General features: G+C 32.7%; 1 protein-coding gene across 3 annotated transcripts; it reads left to right on the plus strand.

Moving 5' to 3' along the window:
• Positions 1 to 7,725: 7,725 nt before the first annotated feature.
• LOC123718409 (GRB10-interacting GYF protein 2) lies at positions 7,726 to 25,806 on the plus strand. Of its 3 annotated transcripts, none has more exons than XM_045674848.1 (27): positions 7,726 to 7,879; positions 8,583 to 8,906; positions 9,128 to 9,266; positions 9,336 to 9,475; positions 9,768 to 9,926; positions 10,039 to 10,133; positions 10,457 to 10,556; positions 11,372 to 11,469; positions 11,802 to 11,899; positions 11,969 to 12,276; positions 12,360 to 12,879; positions 13,100 to 13,276; positions 13,909 to 14,055; positions 14,140 to 14,211; positions 14,305 to 14,421; positions 16,068 to 16,352; positions 16,777 to 16,998; positions 17,928 to 18,011; positions 18,472 to 18,584; positions 19,480 to 19,555; positions 19,905 to 20,120; positions 20,299 to 20,373; positions 20,487 to 20,601; positions 20,689 to 20,877; positions 22,857 to 22,980; positions 23,349 to 23,457; positions 23,908 to 25,806. In XM_045674848.1, the coding sequence occupies exons 2-27, from the start codon at positions 8,620 to 8,622 to the stop codon at positions 24,022 to 24,024; spliced, it is 4,182 nt and encodes a 1,393-aa protein (XP_045530804.1). In that variant the 5' UTR covers positions 7,726 to 7,879; positions 8,583 to 8,619; the 3' UTR covers positions 24,025 to 25,806. The 3 variants fall into 3 exon arrangements, with proteins under 3 accessions (XP_045530804.1, XP_045530806.1, XP_045530805.1); XM_045674849.1 differs by having other exon boundaries at positions 7,739 to 7,879; positions 8,593 to 8,906; XM_045674850.1 differs by lacking the exon at positions 14,140 to 14,211.
• Positions 25,807 to 26,541: the final 735 nt, after the last annotated feature.

Consider the following 26,541-nt stretch of genomic DNA (forward strand, 5'->3'; position numbering starts at 1 on the left):
TAACATAATATACGTTACAAATAGTGCAAGACATAGTGTCTTTGAAGTCATCTGAGCAAATACCAGCAGAGCACAGAAACATATGAGTTCTGGAAATATATGCCAAAAAATATTTTTTTAAAGCTCTGCCAGCTTCTCGATCATAATAGAGCATTTCTTCTGTATTTAAAATTATATAGATCTAACGTAAATCTTATAGTTCTCATGTTTAGATCATAAAGATTTTTATTTTTTCACCTATAAATGGATATTTTGACAATTGTCATCAAACAGCTACGCTTTGCTTTCTTCAAAAGAGTTTTGATCTAGGTTTTTAATTCAATTTTTTGCTAACAGCTATTCTCTGCTGAAAGCAACGGAAATGTTCTGGTCTAGGCTTTTATAGTTTTAATTAGATTTTCATATCTGGGCCACATAGTTTATTTTCTTATCGACATGTTTTTATGCATAACGTTTCTAAATGTCTAGACATTCTGAAAAGCCCGCAGTGCTGTTACAAAATTAAGGTTATACATGACTGGTGCTCATCCATCAGGTGATTTTCCTTTACGTTGCCTTTTTCGACAAAACGTGAATTGATGTCTTGTCACTTCGTCTGCGTAGTAGATAAAAACAACTCGGCCATATACTAGCTTTATTTTCTATTATATTGGTGTATTTACTATTTACTTACCACAATCACGTGGATACATTAATACCGGCACTATCAATAATGGAACCAATAATAAATTTATTGCTTGCAGAATATTATTATTATTCTTAGGAATTTAAATATATAAAATTATTAAAATAAATGTGTAGTTTTCAAGTGCGCCACCTATGCAAAGAATAAGCACGACATACAGTCATGTGATTTAATTAAATTTTTGTATTTTGATATTCCCGATTATGGATTCTGTTCATTAATTTTTATAATTCGAATCCGCGGTATTGTAAATGTAATTATATCTGTCCTCTTTAATAAGTGTAATATCCATAAATAAATGTTTTTACTAAATATCATACATTTTTTTAAAATTAATATATATAAATATCAACAAAATTTAAATTCGTGTTAGTGGCTTTAATAAATTTTGCAAACTATAATACCACGAGCGGCTTCTAGTCATCTTTAAATAAATAAACAAATGCCGATCGGCGAGCTACCTGCTCCGCGATCTACGCACTAGCCCTATACCCTCAACCCATTTCTCTAGTCCTCCGGAGGCGCGAGCGCAATTAAGACGTTTAAATTGCCCGCCGAAAACGAGTCTTCAGTGCGATATTTATGCGGAGTAGCAATGATCCCACTGCTATGTATTCCAATACCAATAAAATAATTTGGAAAAGACTAGGTTGTGGTGGGTACGTGCGTTGTGATAAGTGTTAAGTTTTTGAGTTTTAGGTATTCATGTAAATTTACGTTTTGAGAAAGTGCTTGATTTCAGGCAGTTGTAAAACATTATGAGGTATGTTATTGATTATTCAAAAACAGCTTATGCCTTTAATACTTCTGAAAACTTCCTTATATTTAAATTTTATTATATACTGGTTAATGATGGTCAATTATTAACTCAAAATTAGTAGTGATCTCCTGAAACTGAGAAATCTATTAGCTTTATTGAACGAATAGGATTCGTCATCACCTAATAATGAATATGTACGAGCAGTCTTAAGTCTATCTGCCCACTATTCATTGTGCTTGTGAATGAACCATACGATCAAAGTAAGAAAAAGTGAAAAAAACGTTTAATTCTAACTTCCTATGTATGTTTCAAATAAACTATATCAACTAGACTTCATATGTTTACTGAATTTTTTTGTTCCGTTACACGACTTTAAAGTCATGGTTTTTTTGACAAGGGCATATTATTATAGCCTTCAATACTATCTAATTGGCTAGCTACCTGTGCACCGAATATATAATTGATGTACATAATCAATACTGCGGTAAAAAACAAATAAAAAATCAACAATTTTCAGAAGGCGGAACAAGATATTAATCACCAATGTAGCTAATAAAAGTTACCAACAGAACAGTAACAAAAATGTATACCTTATAGTACGATATTACGACGGGCTACATAATCTCATCCTAGGTTAAATGACTGTATGACCTACATCGAGCGTAACCTAAGTTAACTATATTGTTTTCGAAGTTGGACCGCAGCTCCAAACTTGAGATATGCATGCCTTCGATCCAAGTACCAACTTTCTGTACTAAGTCAACGATGAAATGATCACTATAGTGAAATTTCGTTGGTAAAAACCTAAGTGATAATACATTAAAAGACTTATAGTTATATATATATATATATATATATATATAACTATAAGTCAAACTATATATATATATATATATAGTTAGATGTATACTGGTTTGAGAGATAGCCTACGTTCAATGACCATAGATAACTTTGATTTAATTGTACCCATTGAAAGACATCCCACACCATGAACGACGACGAAGTTGCAGCAACAAGTAGGGTGACCTTGTCTTCAGTGTATTGAAATGCATTTATGAACTATTATAATGTATACAGTTACACATAGTAGGTATCTTTTCAATACCAAAGATTTTTGTTTAAACACCTTTTAAATGTATTCATTCTTGCTTTTTACTAAATTATTTTGCCTCCAGACTTTAATTAATTTGAAATGAGCCCTATATTAAGGCCCGTCCATGTACACTGGAACTCATTAACGAGCTTGTAGTTCTTTACCATAATCTTGCTGTGGGTTGTTTGATGTCCTGACTAAAAAATAAATCAAATAATGACAAAAGCAAATTTGTTAAATAATAATAGTAAATATTTTAGAAAACAGTAATAATGTTTGACAAGATAGACATGCTGGACGCTCCAAAGAGAAGACCTTTTATTATAATATTTTTTGGATCATTTCTTATTCCGGCTCTCTTTTACCAATAAGCAAAAAGTTTGATGTTTTTTAATTTCATAAGCAGCACTGGTACTCTTGTAACTTCTAATAGTGATAGTCATATCAATAGCCTCCCAAGTCTTCACTCTTGGGTATCAAGGTATTTTTAGTACATTTTGTGCTACAGTTACTTTAGTGTGGGCCAGTCTTATTCTTATTGAAGGGCAGGAAAAGGGAAATTTAATGAAAATTTGATTATAATTGTTGCAGCCTAAGACAAAAAACAGATGCTTGCATTACCATATACCTACTTCACTTTTATTTTAACTAGTTAATTACTGAAACTAGTTAGCTATCTAATAACATATTATTCCACTAGCTTTCCTAAACTAATCGCCAGTGGATAATTTTCTTGCACCAGCAGCATTATTGGTTATTTTTCATTTTGGGATGATCAACAAGAGTGTTTTCTAAAAATATAGTTTATTAAGTTATTAAGAATTTAACACATATTTCTTAGAATTACTTGACTGCAATTTTAAAAATAATTATTTATAATTAACTGTAGTAGTTACAGAACATATTTTAGTAAAAAAATTTTTTTAATGTAATTACACATTATTCTATTTACTTGTAATGAAGTTAAAGCAAAATTAAACTGTATTAAACTGTTGGATGAACTTTTAAAATCGTACAGTCCCAATAATGAATGACAAATTTACTAACCAGTATTTATATAGTTGAAATATTTACTTCTTATCTCATCATCAGTTAACAATGCCCGATATGCTGTGGTACAAAAACGATCCTTTGATGTTATAAGCCTTACCACAAAATAAATATAACATACATAAGCCTTGTTAAGACAGAACAGTTCTCTGTTTATAACCAAAACCATTTACAGCGTATTGTTTGTGTAGTTATGAAACAAATTATTTAATAGCTTATCCCTGCCAATACATAAAACATATTCAGCACTAGGCTATGTATGAATTATTAAAAAAAAATATTATCACAATAAATTTGGATACTAAATGTAAATTTGTGTCGTGTTAGTTTAGGGGCTGAACTTTAGAGGGCGATGTATCAAATTAATAGTTAAATTTTAAACCAAAATGTGTTTCCCTCACTATTATTACCTGCTTGCTGTTACTAAGTCCATAGACAATCTTAAAAAACTAATATTATAATAATTAACGAAAAAAATATATTAAAACGGCAAAGTAATTTTTAATTACAAAAAAGTAACATAAAAACAAAACCCAATTAAGTCACTTTGCATTAATGAAGTCCATCTATTTTTGAAATGTATTTAGATGTTGTAATCATACATTTATTTGAAAAATGATGCTACCTTGATTAATCATGTACAAACTTACTATGAACATGTAATAAGTTAATACCAAAACTAAATAATGATAATGGGGCTATAGTGTTAGAGGAGCGAGTATCGTTTAATTGGCTTTTCTTGATTGTAAATTCGGAAAGTATGTTAAGTTGGTAGCACTGATTTCCGCAATCTGTTTGTAACAAGCATTATTACTTGATAGAAATTTACGCCTACCTACTTTTGTTTTCCGAAAAGTTTCCGTTTTTCTCTAGTATAGTTATTGAAAAAGTTTTCATAAACAAGTGTATTTTTATAATACCGCCTATTTTGATAGGCTGGAAGGGCCTTGAGAGCTGGTTAAGCAATCATAGCTAGGTCGGAATGGATCATTTATTTATTCATTGATCGCCTTTTATTTCGAGGGGGAGGGGATTAGGAGGGTGTTTTAGAGATTTTGTAAAGAAACTCAAAAATCAAGTAGAGAAAAATCCGACATGTCCAGGGTATTCAAGAAAAAATGATGCGGTGAAAGTTTTAGCTCAAAAAAGACAAAAACCAGATCGCTGCTATACTTGATTTAAATCAACCTATGTGGGCGAAATTTGGCAAATCATCTTCTATTTGGTTGGGCAGCACATCGGTGTACCGGAAACAGAGGTCCGGGTCGTCGTCTTCTACATATACGTATCACGAAAATTTCCGTCCGCCCAAACCGTGTGAACATGCGCATACCATGAACGTGCCCGAACAAACTTTCACCAGCTAATTAGGGTGGTAATAGAGAAACGACAAATACTGAATTATTTGAAGTGAGAAAATGGCCCATTGCTGAAAAATTGTGGGATATCATTTTATACTTTCATCAAGTCTAGAATATAGGAATAGGAGTGAAAACGTGAGGAGTGTTTAAGTTTGAATATTTTGGATTTTCAAAAATAAAAAATGTATGGGCACACCTTTTCCACAGAACGCCCGATTAGACCCATTTATAAATATTATGGGCATGTAAATAATTCTCGCATACATTTATAGTGGGACAAGTATTGTTCTTCAAGTTTAGCTCATTATTTTTATAAGTATTACTGTCTCCAACTCCTCAAGACCAGACCACCACGCTTTTAGCTTTAACGTAAAAATTTTGCCGAGATCGTCTAGCATTTTCGAAAAACAGTCCTTCGATGTATTTATGGTTTATTTTAAAAAATCACGCTCTTAAAACCTCAATCGCGCTCATCCCTTAATTGTGCAGCTCAGCATCAAAATAAGGAAATTTATGAGAGCGGAAAGCAATTGGCTTATTGTCTAAAATACTATTATATATATATATATATATATATATATATATATATTTCTACTTGGACAAGTAACTGCCATTGCGGCATTATATCTTTCTTAGGGAATTTGTTTTGTTTTTCTAATCCATTGTGTAGTGCGTATAACTTCATGTACCGTGCGCCCTTTACAGGTTATTATCCGGGTCGATAAAATGTTTAATGAATTTTTGAAAGCACGTCGCTCTGTGGCTTCTATCCCTTGGATCACGTCATAATCTTGTCTGCATACAATATTCCCGTAAAAGTGTCTCCACGATTAAGGTATTTGATCATTACCAACACAAAAAGCTACCTACCCTACCTGCGGTTGGAATGCCCCATGGTGATAAAAAACCATATTTTCGTCAATAGCAATAAATTGATCCAAAAAGTTGAGAAATAAAATCTTGTAGTAACAAACCAAAACAACCAGTTATGTGGAATTGTCAGTCTCGATTGTTTCTGAATCTCTGAAAGGATTTTGGGCACCCAGCGCGCGAAGTCACTTTGGTCGCTCAAGTCCTTGTAGCCATTTTCATATCTTCTGTTACAAAAAAACAAACGGTAATATGAAGATCGACTGATCTTGGGCGTCTAGCCCGTGTCTCGCTTGGGACGACGTTAATGGGACTTTTTCATTAGATTATAATCATGCTAACTTCAATTTCGTCGAGTAGTCTATACATGCCATGTGTCGCACTCTTGTGTTCTTTTCATTGTTAATCGTTTTTTTCTATTGTATTTTAACGTAGCAAAAGCTAGCCGCCAAATTGACGCAATTTGGTAATAAGGTTAAAGCGTAAAATCATCTCGTGGGCCAATGGGTATACCCTCATTAGCATAAGGATTTATCACAAATACCACTTACGTTAAACAATAGTCGAAATATCGGGTAGTTTACTCACAGAACCAGTTACAAATTCGCGAAGATCATCGACAAGGTTCGATAAAGATTCGATCTTCTTATCGTGACTGCCCCCCCCCCTTCTTTTTTTACAATAACGTTTTCGTTTCTGGTACTGATGTCACATTTTAAATAAGCTTTTCGTCGTATGCTTGAAGTGCAATTCGTTATTAAATACACTAACATCTCACGAATAAAAACCTCTTATGACGTTTCAACAACACAAAGAATAATTCTAAACGTCATAAAATATTTTTTCTAAATATATAATTATTTGCAATTCTCTATTTGGAAAAAGATAAAAAATATGTAAAAAAGCAAAAAGTAAAATCGATAAAAAGAAAGATGTGATAAAAAGAATATTTTCCGAAAGCAATGATTATTTCGTATCGAATACTTTCAGTGTTAAACAATATACTAGACAGCAAAGCACCAGGCGGGTAATAATAATTATTTAAAAAAAATAGTAATATTTCGTAGATTTAAGCTCCTCGTGCCTAGTGCACCGTGCAGGCTAAATCTAGCACCGTTTTTATAACATTTTCATCAACGACTATATTAAGATGCATTACCATCACACTGCAGCAGAAACCCGTACTTGTCTGTATATTAACACTAAGTCGGAGTATCGAATGTATTCACAGAAGGAAACAAGACGCCAGTGAACAAGGAATAGCGAGGCCTACTGAAGTGAGGCCCCGCTTCCTACCCTGGTGGTGCCGTGAAGAAATGTTAGAAAGAGACGGACGCACTGGAAATGACGTAAAGGAAGGAATGAAACGGAAATATAAGCGGGGAACAACGTCGTCTGTCTCATGACTATTTTAGTCGTCTAATAGGTTTCGAGTAACGGTCAAGTCACATAGCCTTACAGATGCAGGTATATAATCACGTTTCAACTTGAATTCTTATACCAAGAATGTCAAAATGATAAAATAGTATTGTCTTTGGTTAACATAGCTTTTAAACATTGAAAAAAAAAACAATTTTTTAACCGGATTAAAGCTATTTGTATTTGCTATTTTTTCCGACGTTTCGCGTGCTTTACTACATGCATGGAGACTGAAAACATTTATAATTTAAATTTATGTAAATAATTATAAGTTTATATACAAATAGCTTTAATCCAGTTAAAAAATTGTTTTCTTTCAAAATGATAAAAATTATATGTATATATTTTTTTATATGTCTTGTTTAATAATTCTATCATAGTTGATATTTGATTTTATATATCATTTTGGATGGTATAATAATGATAGACGCGAGTCGCCACTCCTTATAGACTGCTTTTTCGCTTGTGAAGGTTGGTAATACTGCTTCCTAGTTCCTACAACAAACTTACAACTTCACTCTTTACTCTCTAGAATACGCGTGTTGCCTGCACTTGTAAGATCTTATTTTATTGTTCCTGAGCTATCCGCCATATTTGTCTGTCCTTGACTGGCGTGCTTGTGATATTAAGGATCCATTCAGGTAATCATATATTCAATTAATTATCTTTAAATATTTATACTATATACACGCATTTTGTAGTAGCTACTTAATTGTGTTATAGCGCTAGAAGTCTAATATCGTACATGTAGTATGCCATCTTGACCTGTACGTGTTGGATCAGCGTAAACCTTATGTTGTTAGGATGCAGTTAGCATTTATAAGGTTCTCATGGCTCATTAAGCACTCTTGTTGGTATATTATGCGTTTTATATTCTTACCTATAGGTACGAATATTTGCCACGTGGTTTTTACATTTCCTGAGTATTCAGCATTTGCTGCTGATATATTATTTTCAGTTTTAAACACCTGAGAATCTAATATACTGAATTAAGGAACTTTATTCCGAGTGTGTTTGGGAATAGGCATTATTGGTCCTATGTTTCCTTTTGGCACCAGACTGGGATTTTAGATTGTTGTTTTTTTGTGATTTGATGAGACTCTCATCTACTTAAACCTGATTATTTTGGGGTCATATTGGCATGGTTAGAGGTTCTAAACTTCTAAATGTAAGATTCCCTTTAAACACCCACCATTCTTATTGACATTCTCAAAAAGTCTACTAAGAATTACTTGAATTTTCTATTTCTTTATTTAATTTTTTTTTCATATTATACAATAAAAAAAAAGGAATTTTGAACAATATTTAAACAAAATTACATTTTAAATGTTTGATTTGTTTTAGTTTTACGCAGGTTTACTCAGGAAAAATTATTGCCACAATGGGGAGTGGAGGTACTCCTATTAAATTTGGTCCAGAGTGGCTTAGAAACTTGGGTGAAGGAACAAACCAGGGTACATCTCCCAGACAAAACAATCAAAATAATCCTGGTGTATCTGAATCAGCTCAGGGGACTTCTAGCAGAGGACTAAATAATCTACAATCAACTCGAACATCTAGCCGAGATACTATTGTTGGTACATCATCAGGTTCCACAACACAATTGTCAGCAGGCTCACAAAATTTTCGGCAGAATAATATTTCTAGAATTCACCTAGCTAATCTCAGGTAAGTGTATTTAATTATATCTGTTATAAATTAAACTTTCTTAACATATATTATTTGTTGTGTTTGAAACTGTCTTATTTCTTATTATGAAGTGATTTCATTGATCTCTGTAGTTTTGTGGAACCTTGTACAACTTCTTAAAAGTAGTCAGATTTAATATCCTACACACAAAAGGTTTATTGATACTATCAATTTGTAATTATTTAAATGTTTTCTTACAGATATGGAAGAGAGGAAATGTTAGCACTTTACGATAGGATGGTTGCGGCGCCAGAACAATTAAGGCAGTTTGAATTATTGTACCAATCAAGGGGCAAAGCACCATGCGCTTTAAACATTTTTAAAGATGGTCAAACTGTTGTAAGTTACTTATCCATATAAGTTACAATAATTTCAAATATACATTTAAACCCTTTTTTTACCCTTTAGCCTGTTGAAGCCACTACTGGTGGTCAAATTGGTGGGACTGGGCCAACAAGTTACACTGGACGTGGTCGTGGGAATGGGGTAGGGACGGTTTATTCTAAGAAACCAACAACAGTGAGACCAAACGCCACTAATATAGGAAGGTAAGTTGTTCTATAATATTATCGACATTGAAAGGCAGTTTTTAGTCAACCAATAAATACATGATAAATTACTAAACCAGTGACTCTTTTTTTAATTAATTACTAAAGTATTTGGATTGATTGAAACTTGAAATTTTTTCCAAACATTCTTGCTGATCTCATAAAAGCTGACTTGCCGTTTAGAAATATCTATTTTGCCTGCAAGATATTTAGGTCATACAACCCTTTTTGCTAATTCAATAAATAAGTATTTAGATTTAGTAGAAATATTGTAAAAATGTATGTTACTTAGGGATTGGAATAAGGTAAGAGCAGATCCGGCACAGGGAGGCTCTGTGCCTCCAACTGAAGAGGTCAGGAGGTCTTGGAATACAAGTAGTGCGCCTAGAGCAACTAGACAAGCAACTACAGAACAATCTGGTTGGGCATCAACCAAATTATTCAGAAACAGGTATGTACCACTTTGACTTAAATAAAAATTATTTTATAGCACAGACAAAGAAATTTTTATCTATTGTTTATAAACAATTTTTATGACATTTACTGATTTATTTTTGTTTAAGGCGGCCAATACGAAGTACTAATTGGAGACAATCAGGCAGGGAGGAAGGGGATGAATGGCGGTCCCAAGAGCATAACTCTAGATTTCCCAATCCCGGTAAATAAGAAAAAAATATCAGTTAATTAATAGACAAAGTATTAAAGATAGACAATGCTGACTGAATATAACTTAGGAGACTAGTTAATGAAAATTATTTTTGACATTTCATTATTTAGCCAAATATAACTGAATTCAACTTGGCAAAAGTAACAATTCAATATATTAGTTTAATATAAGATATATAGTACAGTTTAAAGTATTTTTTTTAAATACCATTTTACACACTTTTATATCACCAGAAATTTATATTTTGAAGTTCTCTATTGTTTGGTACTTGCCAAAGAAGAACAGTTTATAGTAGGATTATTATGTTTTTATAGAGCGTGAATGGCCGGAAAGGCCGTCACAGGAAACACGACAGTCTTGGAATGCTAATCGTCGACCCTGGAACGAAGCTCAAAATGATGAAATACCAGAGTGGTAAGTAGAATTTTGTATATCTATCTATATGATAACTATTTGACCAGCTCCGATTTCATCTTTCAAATTAAGCTCACTCTAATTTCAACAAATCCTGCCTTTGTCGCCGCTTAGTCTATTTATGTGTATACTGTTAGTAAATACATCTGCTATGCTTTATGTGATGTATAACATATATATGACAGCAATTATAAAATCTAGTTGGTAACTATTGTATATTCCAAAACAGGAGGTAAACAAAAGGACCCCTCATTGCTTTGTGATCACACCTGCAGATTTTCTATTGATTTTCAAAATTATATTGTTTCTGCAATACAAATACATTTTTCATTAGGTAAATAAATCTACATATGGATTTTATTGTACTGTTATTTTCATATTTTATATTTTAATATTAGAAAATCAATATAAATCATACCATAAGTTTGTAAACAGTCTAGAAGTTTAGTGACTACTATAAAAATATCTAAATCCATTAAAAATGTTAAGCAATAATCGCAAAGTTAAATCTGTGAAATTGTGTTTAAATACAATTGCAAGGAACATTAGGTATTTATAATTCCTTTTTTGTAATAGAGTAAGTTTCAATATATGAAACTGCATATACTATACACCATACATAATATAAATAAAATAATATATTCTCCCATTTACTATTTGTATGTAGAAATTCAATAACTTACTTGAATTTTTCATATATTGGTTCCAATTATTTTAGCTGGGTCATATCTATTCACTAATCTACAATTTACAAAACACTAACCCTGTAATATTGATTATTATTATAGTCATTAAAATTTTTGTGTTCATATTAGGGCCAATGATAATGCAGACGCGGGTGCTGGCACTTTCGATTCGTCTGGAGCATTTCATGGATGCAGTGATGAACCTCGGCCACCTGAACAGACTTTCTGTAAATTTAACATATTTTATAATTTTATATTAAAATGTAAATTCCATGTATTCCACACGTGTAAGCAATTTAAAAACTCATCTGTATATTGCAATGTCATTTTTTAATATATATTTAAATAGTGCCATATGTCTACAAGTACATATTTATTGTAGCCATTCAATGTCATGTACATACTATGTTGTATTGTTTTGATAGTAAATGTGACAAGTTCTGTGATGCTTATAATAAAACTAATACTATATATAATAATAAAAAAAATCTGTTTTCTGAATTCTCCTATATTTCTAACTCATATCAATAAATTATAATTCATAAAATTTTCTTTTCAGCTGTAACGCGACACCAAGAAGAGGGGGCTGAACAGTGGTGGTCATCAGAAAAAGCTAAAAAGCTCTCTCCTAAACGATTAACCTCAGACAGGACACAGGTATTTTTTTTTATACTCTTTTATTTTTTGTATTTGAATGGGTAAATAAATTAAACATTACTACTACAGGGACAAGCCTCTACATCTGACGACGCAAGCACTGAAACTGCTCCAACCAATGTAAATGAGTCCGAAGTAACAATGACTGAGGGTATGCCTGACAATGATGGCAAAACTAAAAATTATGATGCTATAATGCGGCCAGATATCGATGTCGGCAACGAAAGTAACAATCTTAGTAATTTCCAATCCGTCATGATTTCCCAAAACAACACCCTGCGTCAAAAACACCAGAATATTGTGACCTCAACTTCTTCCACAACTCAAATGCGCAGCTCATATGCTATTTTCACAGAAAATAGCAATCGAGAAGCTGAGTAAGTTTTCGTTTATAGTTACTATATTTATATACTATATATAATTTAAATCAAAGGTTTTAATAGGTAATATTTTGTTTCAGGCAGCCAAATAATGTGCAACAAGAAAAATTATTTGAGGGGCCCTCAGCTGATAACAATATGCCTGTTAGAAATAATGCAACACCAATCAAGCCTCATGGGTCTACCGTTGACATGTCTGTATTACCACCGGGGCAACCAGGACAGCAGGGAGGCCTAGTGAATACACAAATGCAAATAGGACCTTCCACAACTGGTCTAGAAGTCCACATTGTGCCAAGCACTACAAATATACCAAGCCCAGGGCAAAACAGTATTGCATCACTAGGATTACAAAATTCAGCATCAGGAACTACTTTACATATACAGAAAAATGAAATGATGATGCCGCCCCTCCATGGATTACCACAAATGATGTCAAACACTGCATTTAACCCAGGAATGAATATGGCTATGCCTATGCCTATGCCTACTATGCAACACCATTCAAATATGATGGATGCATTTCAACAAAATGTTCGTCCACATGATATGACACAATCCAATGCTTCTGTGCCGTATTTAGGGCAGAATAATAATGTGGTAATGTATCTCTTTGGGTGATAAGCTATGCATAGTACTAGAGAAAAATATACTTTAAATTTTCCGTTTATCAATCTTTAACAACATAATAGAATTAAATCTGACTTATTGTAGAAATATTTGTTAATTAAGGAAATCTCGATCAATAGCTATGTGTTTTGCCTATCAAAATGATTGTTGAAGCCAACATGAGTGCTAATTTTATGTTACATATTTTCAGCCAATGGGTAACAATCTTCCACCAAATCCTGCAATGGGAGTCTGCATGTTCCCACCTCAAGGAATTCCAAGGCATGCTGCCCAACCACCTCCAATAAATTCAGTTTACAGTGGACCGTCTGTTATAAGTAATGCTCAAAACTTTTTGGCCGATTTGTGGTATTACGAGGACCCAGAGGTGAATATTCATAATATTATCAAAGCTACGCGTTTATTTTCTAAGATAGAGACATTTACTATAAGTAAATAAGCTATGTTATGCTATAAGTGATGCAAATTTATAATAGCAATTAATTGCCTATGTACAATATTCTATAAAACACTCCTATTTTTCAATACTTCTAATGACCTTCCCTGGCTTTAAGCGTGTTTTAGTTTAGAGTGTGTTGAAAATATAAAATTACCAATTTATTAACTAAAGAAGCTATAATATTGGAGTTGTGCTTTTTGAATACAAAATTAAGTCAGAATGAGTTAAGTAAATGTAAACCAACATTGGCATATATTGAGAACATATAACAATCCACTATGTTTATTAGAAGGGCTCTTGCGGCTAAGCGTTTTTGCAAAGGCTTATTTTATTTGCTTGCGTTAATTAATAATATAAATACAATTTTATTGTTTTACCATATGCTGTCAGCAGGATGCCAATGCAAAAATAAAATTAAAAGAATTAAATGGCCTATTTCATAATACACGAAAACTATTCAGTGAGAGAGAGAAAGAGAGCGGGAGAATATCGCTTTAGGTTCCTTTACCCTAAAATGTTACAAACAGATGTTTCATTAATACTGCATTTTTCTCTTACAGAAAAAAATACAAGGACCATTTACATCCCAAGAAATGTGGAACTGGTACGTAGCTGGATATTTCCAGCCTTCGCTGATTGTACGCAGAGCTTTTGAGAATACGATGCGCCCTCTAGCTGATTATGGACCGATGCCATTCTTCAAAGGGGTAATTCTACTTTCAGATATTTATGGATCATCAATCATTCATTCATAAAATTTACATTACACAATGAAATAATTTATGTTTTAGGGAATGAACTCACATGTAAATTGCCCACGCGCGCCCGACGGAATTAATCCACAAGCCGGTTTTGGATTAGGCGTAGGTTTCAGTGCTAGTTTTTTTTTGCCATTGGAGGAGTCATATCAGTTTTTAATGATGGATAACATTTGTATATATTTCAATCTATTTCAGGAGACATCACGTGTATGGAGCCCGGCTCCACATAATCAAAATGCAATTTGGACGGAACCAATGATGTATCCTGAATCAAATGTCAATAACCTTCCGAGGCACTTCTGGGACGTCGAGGTATGTTTATAAAGTAGTAAGTCTTTATAAAATAAGTATGTAGATCTACAGGCAAATGTGTTTACGGTTTGTAATTAGTTGGCGCTTTTGTGGCTACGTTAGTTAAATAATTTATTTACTATAAATTAGGTGTTTGAATTGTCATTGATTATTCAGAAACAAACATTTGTTACGTGTGTAACTCTACTGTGGTACACTAGCATATTACACAAAAATGTTTAGCCTTTTGTCTCGCATCGCTAATTTGAATGTCAAAACGATTCTGACGTATTTAAAAGTAACAGCACAGAATATCGACATAAATAAAAAACATATTTAAACAAGATATTTATTAACGATTACAGATCATTCCCAGTTTGTACAACCAAGAAGTGCACTTTGTTGTTTAATCCTAAGAGGCGTGGAAATCCTCTAGAAGTCTTAGGTTCTACTAAGACTCTGCGATAGGTTATTTATTAGGATACATCTGATATTATGATTAGATATATAAACAACTAGGGTGTAAAATACTTTTGTATATATTATTTTTGTGTCTATAAGGCCACCTCGCCTGTTGGCTCGTTTAAATAACACTCGTGTTCAAACGTTAGTAGGCCTCTGCTAAAATATAAGTAAGCGCTGCGCATTCGTACACACGAAGAACAAAGTTGAAATAAATTCTTTTTAATCTGAGATACGTTGTTTATTAATGAAATGGGAACTGGTGGCTTGCTGTTGTCTACATTTGGGCAGCGTTTTTACCTAGGCTAAATTTGCTTATAATGCTTCGCTTTTAAGGGGTAAATTTTGTTTTTCTTTGAAAAAGATACTATTGTATCTAATTATATTTATACACTGTTATGATCCTGTTATGTTTAAACCCACTAAATAGTACTCACACACTACTAATTACCATAATAGGTTCAAGCATGACATAAAAATGTTAAAATTTTGATAAATATGCTTAAGATCTGTACTATTTAGGATTAATTTTGTGCCTTGTTGTGGTAAAGATGCTATACATGCAAGCACGGTCGACAGATCCAGGTAAAAAAATTGAGACGACAAGAAGATATTAACTTGGGAATTATTACCAACTTACTTACACTTGCACTTTCTTGATTCTCCGGCTAATGTCGGTCTGCTTAAGCGTATAGCACCTTTTTACCTTATTTTGCTTTTATTAAACAAGTTTATTAATGTTTCCATTTTTCATTTACCCTCAGATCCTTCTGAGAAATTTCTCATATATCATCTCACCGCTGTTTCGCAATATATCACAGTGGCATTGCCGAAGTTTCTTGATTAACATAATTAAAAGACTAATATTCACAATACATTTATAAATGCTTATAAACTATGGTAATTTAGAATATTACCTATCTTGTTAAGTTTTTTTTTGTGAAAAGTTAATAACGATATATGCCGCTACAACACTTGGTTTTGGCCTCGGAAATTTACATCTGTTTCATTGTTTATTTTTTTTACTTTACAGAATTTGTCCGTCTAAGTCTCGCCGTCTTATACGCACTTATTCAAATTGGTTCTAGTATTAAATCCTCGGAACTGTTAAAACAAAAACAGTATTAGTTTTAATAATAGCTAGTTAGGAAAGGAAGCAAAAGTAGAGACTATAGAATATTTATTTAAAAACATTTATCTTCTAGCCGCCTGCAATGCCTTCTAAAAGTATTATACTGCCTAAGGACATGAAAACGGAGGATGAGATTTTAGCACAAATTTTAAGTTCTCAAAATATACCATTACCTGGGGTACCTTCTTCCGAAAATATGACACCTCTAAACAATGTACATACAATGAGTGTCAACGGCGGTTTTCCGAAACCACCCGTTGTTCCTGATCTCTCACAGTTACCAGCTATTCAACCAGAAATGATTCCACGATATTCGCCGACAACCGTTGAGGCAAAACCAGAAAGAAAAGAACCAGAGGTAAATAGGAAAATATTTCAATTGCCATTTATTTAAACGCCTTGAGATTTCTGGTTGTATGTACACAATGTTCGAATTTTTAAATTACGTTGAATGTTCCTTTAAACAAAAGACAACAAATAACGTTAAGAAAAAGATGGTGACGTTGTCTATATTTTTTATTGTTTTATACATATGTTTACTAATTATATTATTTTATATTCTTAGTCAAACATACAGAGATTACTTAAAGACCCAGGGGTATGAGCATCTAAAACCAAATAATGCCGCATTTATTTTATCATCGTAAATTATAATCTACAATTTATTGTAATTAAATCTACAGGAAGCAACCATTTCTTATTTAAGAACTCAAGCGCTCTTGAATTATTATTTAATTATTGGTATACGGATTTGAATTCTTTTAAAATTTAAGTTTTTGCAGCCTACTATGAATCCAGTACCAGTAGAACCCGATGCCGAGAGTGCTAAAGTCCCTCCCACTAAAGGAGAAGTTAAGATTTTGAAGCCTAATAAAAACGAAACGGATAAGAGTAAGAACAAAGATGCTTATAGTACAAAAACGAAAGCTAAAAAACCAAAAGAGGAAATCAAGGAGATTAATGCTACAGTTACTACTGATGAAGTGGCATCGAAGTCACTGGGAGTAAGTTCATTATTCAAAGCTATGCGATAATTACTTAAATAAAATAAATAGTAGCACTGCTTTTGGTTTAAGCCTCATTTTTTCTCTATGTCTCTTTCTTTATTTTCCCATTAGCCGATGACACGCAATCACGCGTCACACGTCTTGGTACACCCGTAGCAAAACTTTATAAATATAATTTTATTGTACGTGTGCATTTCATTGAACTCTTAAACGGCTGAACCGATTTGAATGAATTTTTTTGTATACGTTTGGGTGGCGCCCTGGATGGTTTAGATTAACAAATCAGCCCGGTAGAGAGCTCTGCGGTACTTTCATACTTAGATTAATATCCAATAAAAATATTTGTCTGTAGGGTCCGCTAGTATGTATATGTGTAGTATGTATTTATTTAAAATATTTTTAACAAATAAAATAATTTATACATTACAAATTTTATCGAATCTACCGTCACGTTCATCTAGATCTAGCTATCGATATTCGCACGCCATTTACAAAGACTGGTTTCGTTCAATTTTGAGTATGAGTGCGTGCGCGTAGATATCCTAGAAGTAGTGCGTGCGGCAGTGTACTCTGACAAATGCTCCTATTGATCACTCTTAATTGTTATCTTAAAGTTGTAATTTATGTATATTTGGAGTCGCACAATATAATTATTTATTTTTATAAATGTTGGCTATTACTTCTACTTCAAAGACCCACTGGTTTTTTTTACAATGTCTTTCTTCAGCGTAAAACTACAGGACTGTAACGATTATTAATAATTATATAAAAATTCGCAAGCCTTGCAGTTACAATGCTTTTACTTTTATATATATATGTTTTAAGCTTGAAATTACTTTATCCATATTAATCTCTTGTGCGGTTCACAAACGAAATTCTACTAACATAAATCAATTTTTGTTATTAATATAACATTAACTTTATAGAAAAGATCTGTTGAGTCATCACCTTCGAAGGCAAGTAAGGATGTCAAAGTTCTTAACAAGAAAGAGCTGGAAAAAGAAAAAAAGGTAAAAGTTCTTATGTTTTATTGTACGTTAATAACTTAAATTTACATAGCCAGCGAGAAAACAGCTTCGTTTGTAAGGTCGTATACGCGGAGGAATGCGGCTATTTTTTTATCACGTCTTTAAACGTAATAAATTTTGATTACATTACACAGTATATGTAAGTTTATAAGTGACTAGCTGCCCCCGCGAACTTAGTTTCTCCTTAATGTGATTTTACGTAGCCTACCTTTTTAGTACATAACAACATGGAACATTTTGCTATGCTACCCCAGAGACTGTTCGGTTTTCCACAGTGAAAACTTTTTAAACATAAAAAAACTTTATACAAAAAATATAAACATGAAATATGCATGAAAAACTTCATCAGAATCGGTCGAGCGGTTTCGGAGGAGTCTGGGAACGGACATTGTGACACGAGATTTTTTTATAGATAGAGATAATAAATTAATGCTTCTTACAGGAATTATTGAAGGATGGTTTTACAATTGTGAAAGGGGCTGAAAAGAATAATAACAAGGAGATAAAAAAGAAGGTGGAAGAGGCCAAAGCCGTCGAAGAAGCTGCTCGTAAAAAGTACGCTTTTTATTAATTTTATTTTTCTATACATTTTTTTTATCCTCATATTCAAAGAAAATTATACCACTATAGCGATCCCCACTAGGTAGATCGGAGTGGTAAAAATCGTGCATATTTGACAGAAAGATATGTGAAACGAGTTAGTTTTTTTTTAATTTGTCCAGGGTGCTTGTCCTTGTAAGATCAAGAGAGGGTGGGTTTAAGAAAATTTTGTATTTCAAGTTAAATCTATTATTGTCGTATACTGTGTCCCCTTTCATCTCGCGGGTTGCGTGCTGCCAAACTATAGTCTCCATACTACGCGTTCGATTTCGTATTTGAAAGGATTTTAACCTTTCACAGGTATTGCCATTACGGAATTCGGCCTTTCGTAGGATTTACCTCACGATAAAATAATTTCTGAGAGTGAAAAGCGTTCTACTAAGAATTGAAAGCACCTTTCACAGGTATTGCAATTACGAAATTCTAGGCCCCTTAACCTCCTACACCACCATCTCGCAGGACGCGTACATAGTGCACCGCGCGACTACTACTTTATTTAATAATAGAGCAGTTTAACTCCTCTAGTTGTTTATTAATAACGGTAGTCTTCTATAATTGACTGACTGAAAAAAATGTTTTAAAGGTAGTGTCGAACTATTCCATGCAATGTAATATATTATGGGTAATGCCTACAAGTAGATTCGGTTTGAAGTGCCGACCAATGGGACAGGGTACAGACATATGCACCAATTTGTGGAGGCTTTAATTTGACCATCGGCACTTACTGATATAATAATATCCTTGAGGCATCTCTTGAGGACACAAGTGTTTGCACTGGTGCACTTTATTCCATAAATCTCTTACTGCGACGGACCTCTTACACTACTATTAACATACGGTTTGTTTACAGAAAAGAAGAAGAGGCTGTGGTAGCAGCTGACGAAGCCAGAAAGGTTGTTTTAGCGACAGTCATCAAGAAGCAAGTAGTAAGTCTAACATTTATAATAACACTTTCTTATCAATTTATTGATATGCCTTCAATACCTAGTGAATGTTTTGTGTTTATAACAAAACAATTTTTATCTTTATTATATCACTGAATATTGCAATTAAAACGTAAATGTCGTTAATTAAAGCTATATAAGTATTTATTATTTGATTATAATAAAAAAAAAACAATTTATGAAATAATCAAATCTTTGAAGAGATTTTTTCATAGTTCACCTGTATATGTTCTTAAAATATAGTTATGCATATAATATCTATAGCATTATAGACCGGTTTATGTGGATATCTGTTTTGTCGGGTTATTATTGATTGTTAATAAAATTACAGGATCAGCAACAGCAGAAGCAAGTAGCAGACTCTGTCGCTAAGAAAGCTCCCTGGTCAGCAGTGGCCACTCAAGCAGCTGCCACAAGCAAAAGTGGATTGACGTTAGCTGTAATTCAAAGGCTCGAGCGGGAAAAGAAATTGGAACAAATAAAGGAACAACAGCAGATGATGCAGATTATTGCTCAGCAGCAGGCAGCGACATTGGCCAGAGAACAGGTATGCCAGTAATTCCTAAGAAAATACACCAAACGCGTTATGCGATCTTAGGAACAGCTAATAATTTTACCTAAATATTTAGCTCTAGACCAGTAAAAATTTATGAAAAATGCTAAACCCATCGCGATGGTATGCTGTACGATTAAATTAAATTTAAATTTAATTAATTTTATCATAGGAAGTGCAAGCCGGTCTTGGTTGGGCTACAAAGAAAAATCCCAATGCTACTTCACCAAACTTAGCTGAAATTCAGGTAATTTATAATATACTCGTAACCAATCTTAAATAAATCCTTTGTTTTTGTTCGTGTTGTTCATTACATTAATATTAATGTATAAATTATGAATTTAATGGGAATTTTACTAGTCAAAAACGAGGCGACAGGCAGCAACTGCGACCGTTACATCGGAGGTTTTAGAGGAGAAATCACAAACATCCCCTGTTGCGGCGAACCATGTACCTTGGGGAAATAGCTCGAATGGTAATGTTGAGAAATATCCAACTTTAAACACGCTATTTGAGAGATATTTATTTTTTCTTCCGTTAAAAACGAAATAATTCTCCACAGGTGGTTTCTGGGATTCCCCAAGTCAACGAATTAAATCAGAACCAGAGAAAAGTGAAACTAAACCAGTTGAGACGAAAATTAAATGCAAATCACCAGTACGGGCAGAGCCTTTAAAGAAGAAAACGCCCGCTATGGAGTTTGATGCTTGGTGTACCCAGGCCTTGGGCTTATGGAGTTCCAACATTGATGGTATACATTTTATACATTACTGATAATTTACTCCAATACTCATTAAAACATATCTTAAACTTTACAGTTCACCTGCATAATGTTCTTAAACAAGTGCTTATATGCTTTAGACGGGTTTATGTGGATGTCTGTTTTGTCGGATTATTATTTAATATATTGTTCAAATATTTATATAAGTGACCTTTAGTGAAGAATTTTTATTTTATCTATCTTCTTGATGTCTCAAATTATTAACCATAACATATAGGAACATATACAAGGAGAGTAGTTAGTTGCTATCACGGTTCAACTCACAACAAAAATTGATTACAATTAAAAGCACCCTTTAAGAACGGCAAAAATTATCTAAAGAACTATCAAAATATTACTCGTAACTATCACAGTTTTTTATAACACAGAAAACTAAGTGTGTATGTGCGAAAACACGAACATCCAAAGTTCAGAAACTAATATTTTCTCTAACAAATTGTTCAACATTTTACTATACCAGAAGTTAATTAATGTAAGCATCGAAATGAGGTTAAAAGTGCGAAAAACTTAAATAATTTGGAGACGAAACTAGTCGGCACTAGTCAAGATAGCCGCTCGCGAGTCACAGCCGGATATATAAAATTTAGTTCACTTTTTCTCTTAAATTTTTGTATAGTTTTCTTACGTAAAGACTGGTGCTGTTATAAACCTCTACTAAAGAGTATAACAATGAAGAGAAAAAATTACTTACTTAAAGAAAGTGTAAACCTTGTCACATCTACATCCAATAAATACATAAGCAATGGAAAGTTTGGTTCGGGAAGTTGTCGGAAACCAGTTGAAGCTGGTTTGTATTCGGAATTATGGAGAAACAATTGCAATTACTGTTTGATGAAATGAAGATAGATATGCAGAAACAGATCGCTTGGCCAAAACACTAACAAAAAGCGTAACGGAGAAAATGTATGAAAACTAATTGGTAATTTAGGAAGAATGGTTGATTACTTAAAAAGAGATGCAACAATATAATTAATTTCGGATTAGAACAACACGAGAAATCAATGTTGGATTTTTTTCACTAGATTAAAAATAATATCAGAGATGACCTAAGCATTCAATTAGAAGTAACTGAAGTGAACAAAATATATCACATAGGAAGAAATAACAATGGGATAAACCGAATCCAGTGTTGTGTTCTTTTGCAAACAGGTGTAAAAATAACCAAATCGTCAAAATTAAAAAGAGCTTGAAGAAAATATATATAATGGAATTTTTGGATTACTCATAAGAAGTGCTTAAAAAGAGAAAACATCCTGCAGTCACATTTAATGGACGAAAGGGGTAAAATAGCGTTCTTAAAAGCTTTCATGCTAATTATATAGGATGCCATGATTCACCGCACTAAAAGGAACAGAGAGGTTTCCGCTTTAAACAATTACCGCATAGCAACTAATAACTACCGAGAACCAATAATTTTATCTCCCCCAAGATGACTGGTCCTCGTAGGGCTTTCCCCACAAGGAAAAAAATACATAATTAAAATCTCAACATGAGATTTTTTTCATGGAACTTACTACTTACTTTATAGTATTTCACATGTTGACAAGGCAGATTATGAATAATTAGATGTATCGTAGAAGAACAAGAAGAATAAATATTGCTACAACTGAGAGATAACTGGCCGACATGGCATGGGTTTTTTTAATCAGGAAGAAATTTAAAAATAATATATTTGAGTATTTATTTGAAATTCTGGATATGGAATTGTCGAAAAACAAACATGAATGGCATAAACTGGAGGAGACAAAAGATGGATTACAAACTTTACACTAAAGACCCAACCAATAACTTAATTTTATGTAATACATTGAAAATTAAATTTTTAATTTGTTTTTAATTTTATTTTAAATAATTTATTTGTAAGGTTTCAAATAAATAAAGGAGTATTAATAATAATTGAAACGTATAAATATTGAACATATTTTTATTAATTTGTTTTATGGTTTCAGTGCCAACTTTCATGGTTTTCCTCAAAGACATAGAGTCGCCTTACGAAGTTAAGGATTACGTCAAATACTACCTTGGCGAATCCAGAGAGTCTATTGACTTTTCTCGCCAATTCCTTGAACGAAGGTAAAATATCAAAGATATACACGGAAAACAATACAATATTTCTAGTTTACGCCAGTACTAGAATAATTAAATTGCAAAATTTTGATTATAGTGAAAGTTCCTCTAAATGTGTAATCTCTAATACATCATACTAACGCCACCTTGCATTGGCAAAGAGGCAGCCTGACCAGTATTGCTGAAAAAAGCGCTATATAATAATAAATACTTTATTTACATCTCAAAACGTAAAATACCTTGATACTGGGTGGGCCAGTTTTTCCCGTATACCACCACTATATGGACCCGCTACCCACTGAATTAATCCGCTTTCCTGTTCGTAAGAAGTTCAGCAGTATTATTAAACTAAATTTGATAAAATATATTTTCAGGTCGAAATTGCTTCGTGTCGGTATGGTGACGCCATCGGACGATCTCTGTTCGCCAGCGCTTGCCATCAATCCCCGCAATAATTCAATCTCCGACTATCAAGAGGTTAAAGTAAGTTATGTGTACTTGATCTTACGTCTGGTAAGTGGTTCTGGTAAGTCGGAACGTGCCCTAGCATGACGTACATTAAACACGAACACAGTACTGAGAATAGTTAACGTAATATAACCCTGTACGTATCTGGAAGTTCTGAATTTTATACTGCGAAATAGATTAGATAGACAAAGTATGATAATAGATGCTGAAATGTGGCTTTAACAAATTGTCGTACACAATTTAAACTTAAAGTATTAAGTATATTATTTTAATCAGATTTAGTTGAGGTCGTTCGTTTGAATCACCGTGCGCCAATTTCACACTATTTCCTACGAAAGGAAATCGATATGTGTCAGGCACAGAAGTATGATCACATATGCTTATTAAAAAAAAATCTTAGGCCAAAACCTAGCGGATTTGGCGACACTGGATTTTGGTTACTAATCCTCTTTTAAATATTTGTAGGGTAAGGGTAAGAAAACAAAGAAGAACAAAATGATGAAAGTGGACGCTCGCATTCTGGGTTTCTCAGTTACGGCATCCGAGGACCGCATAAATGTGGGCGATATTGATACTGCATGAGCCTTAAGTAATTCGCCCTGTGATAAATCCCAAGGCGAACTTTAGATAGTAACTTATGAATGAGATGTGTGAACGGGCTATGGTATCCATCGCCCGCCACACTTGCATTCTGTGTCCAAACCGAATGGCTTCATCTATTTTTACCCTATGTAATGAAGTTATAACAATTTTAAATAATATAATAGAACAAATCTGTCTTTATTTAGCTGATGTTTTTTATAATTCCAAATAATTGTTACTTGAAATACCTGTTTTCTAATATTCTATTGCAATGTATATACTGTTTTAATCAAAACAGTAACGTATTGTGATACACCTTTCTAGTCCTTCTTTTAAGTCCTTTTATCTTATTTAAAATTTTAAAACTGCATTTCTATATTCTATCATGACGTCGTGCAAATTAATTGATTTCTATACGTTTCTCATTTATTCATGAGTTTTAGTAAAACTATATTAAACAAATTATTCTGTAAATATATTTTTCATATTTTATAAAGCTTTATTTGAGCCTCTCGGTTTCGACATTTTTTTTTTAATTGCATGTCTAATAAATTCCAAACATCAGCCCATGGCTCAAAGCCTTAAAAAACGTGCCTTATTGGCCATTTTAAATTAGATTTTGTTTAATCTGCCTGGTAGCGAAATTATATGCGTTCCTAAAAATAAATAATATTTAATGTTACACCATTTCCAAAAGTCAATTTCAATGTAATAAAAAATAATGTCCTCATCCATTGATATGGGTTATTTTGTGGTTTATCTCCTAATAGCAAGACTCATAGTTGTAGTTTTGTAAATTGTATTGTTAATGGTCATAAAATAATTTTAAGTGTTTTTATTTTATAAAATGATTTGTTTTAAAATCGTTATACTTATTTAAATATACTTTGTTTTAGGGCATCTGCTTAATAGATAATGATTATAATTTTGATATATTGTATGGAACTTATAAATAGTAAAGTTTGCTGCATGTAATATGTTTTTATTTGATTATATTTGGATATGAACTTGTTCTAATTATTGTTTAAAGGCGTGGCCTAAATATTGTTTGAAATCTAGTTGTCTTTATTGTAAGGCTACTCTACGATGGCATTTTTATATCTTCGATATTAATAATATACCTTATTAATACACTATGAACCTGAAATAGCTATTGAACGTTTTTCTATATCGCTAGGGTCACTTGATTCACACACATGTTAAAAGATTCTTTAACTAATTTAGGTTTATAGTGAGGTGTATAATTTTACAATTGATTTTAATATCGTCATAAAATATAATTTCAATCAATGGTTTTAAATCATAAATGTAATACATTTACCACGTTCCAACTGTTTGTTAATTATTCTACGCGTTGTTAACTTTTACTATTGTAATGGCGGCACGTAAGGCTTACTTGTTTACTATAGGATTAATATTTTAAGCGCAAGGTCCTCACCTAACCTCTTCTATAACATAATCCAATCCTGAGAGCATTTGTTTCTAAAATACTATGGCTTGATTACAGTGTAATGAAAGTGCCATCGTAGTACCGTTTTGTGCGAGTGATGCGCCTATATAAGTGTTTAATAGGCGATTTAAGGGTGCTTAACCTATAGTAATGCAATTAATCAGTTGATTGCAGATGCCCTGGTTGGCATTGAGTGTTAGGCACCTGCAGATTCGTAAAGGAACGAAGCAATAAGTGTATTTGAACAAGTTTTAACTCTGTGAATGTTAAACTTCTCTGTTGCTATATTAAATGTAAATATAATAAAAATAAAGAGATAATATAAATATTTATTTGCTGAGTTTCACGACAACCCTTTATCTGCCCTTTTTGTCCTTTGACGTAGTAAGTATTAAGATAGATACACGTCATTAAAATTTAAAAATGTAACTTAATAGCGGCGGACATATCGACATATAATACGATAGATGTCTTTCTATTGCGATCTAAATTATATATTTATATAAAATTAGAGAAAATACGAAGGGATTGCTAACAGCTAGGTACTACTGTGTAAAAATTCAATAAAAAAAACATACCTTCACCACGAGTGAAGTCCATAATGTTGGTGTTATCAGTTAAGAAATATTCACTTTTAAAACATCACTTTGTTTTAATTTTTTGGCTAAACTTAACAATAATTTGTTTCTTCTATAACGAGTTTTTGCTCATTATTATAAAATTTAAACGTTATTGTTGTAAAAGAAATAATGCAAGTAAATATTATATTCAAAACTCCGGGCGCCCATGACGAAACGGTCAAGTAACTGAACTTAGTTTAACAGCTGACGCGCCGAATTGCCTGACGTACACTGGGCCGTGACGCACTGAGGACAACTGTAACTGTCCGTTTGTACTTACCCGTGTTTTAATAAAACCGTATAAATGTATTTTTATACGTTGAAAAATTGGAGTAAGAAACATTTTTTGAGAAAAAAAATATCATGATAAAACAGAATTCTGTGTTGAATTATGCTAAAAAACGATTTTGGTAAAACTGCAGATGTCTTTTTGTTACCGTCGGTATG

This window comes from Pieris brassicae, chromosome Z (assembly GCF_905147105.1).
Source record: "Pieris brassicae chromosome Z, ilPieBrab1.1, whole genome shotgun sequence".
Lineage (NCBI taxonomy): Eukaryota > Metazoa > Arthropoda > Insecta > Lepidoptera > Pieridae > Pieris > Pieris brassicae.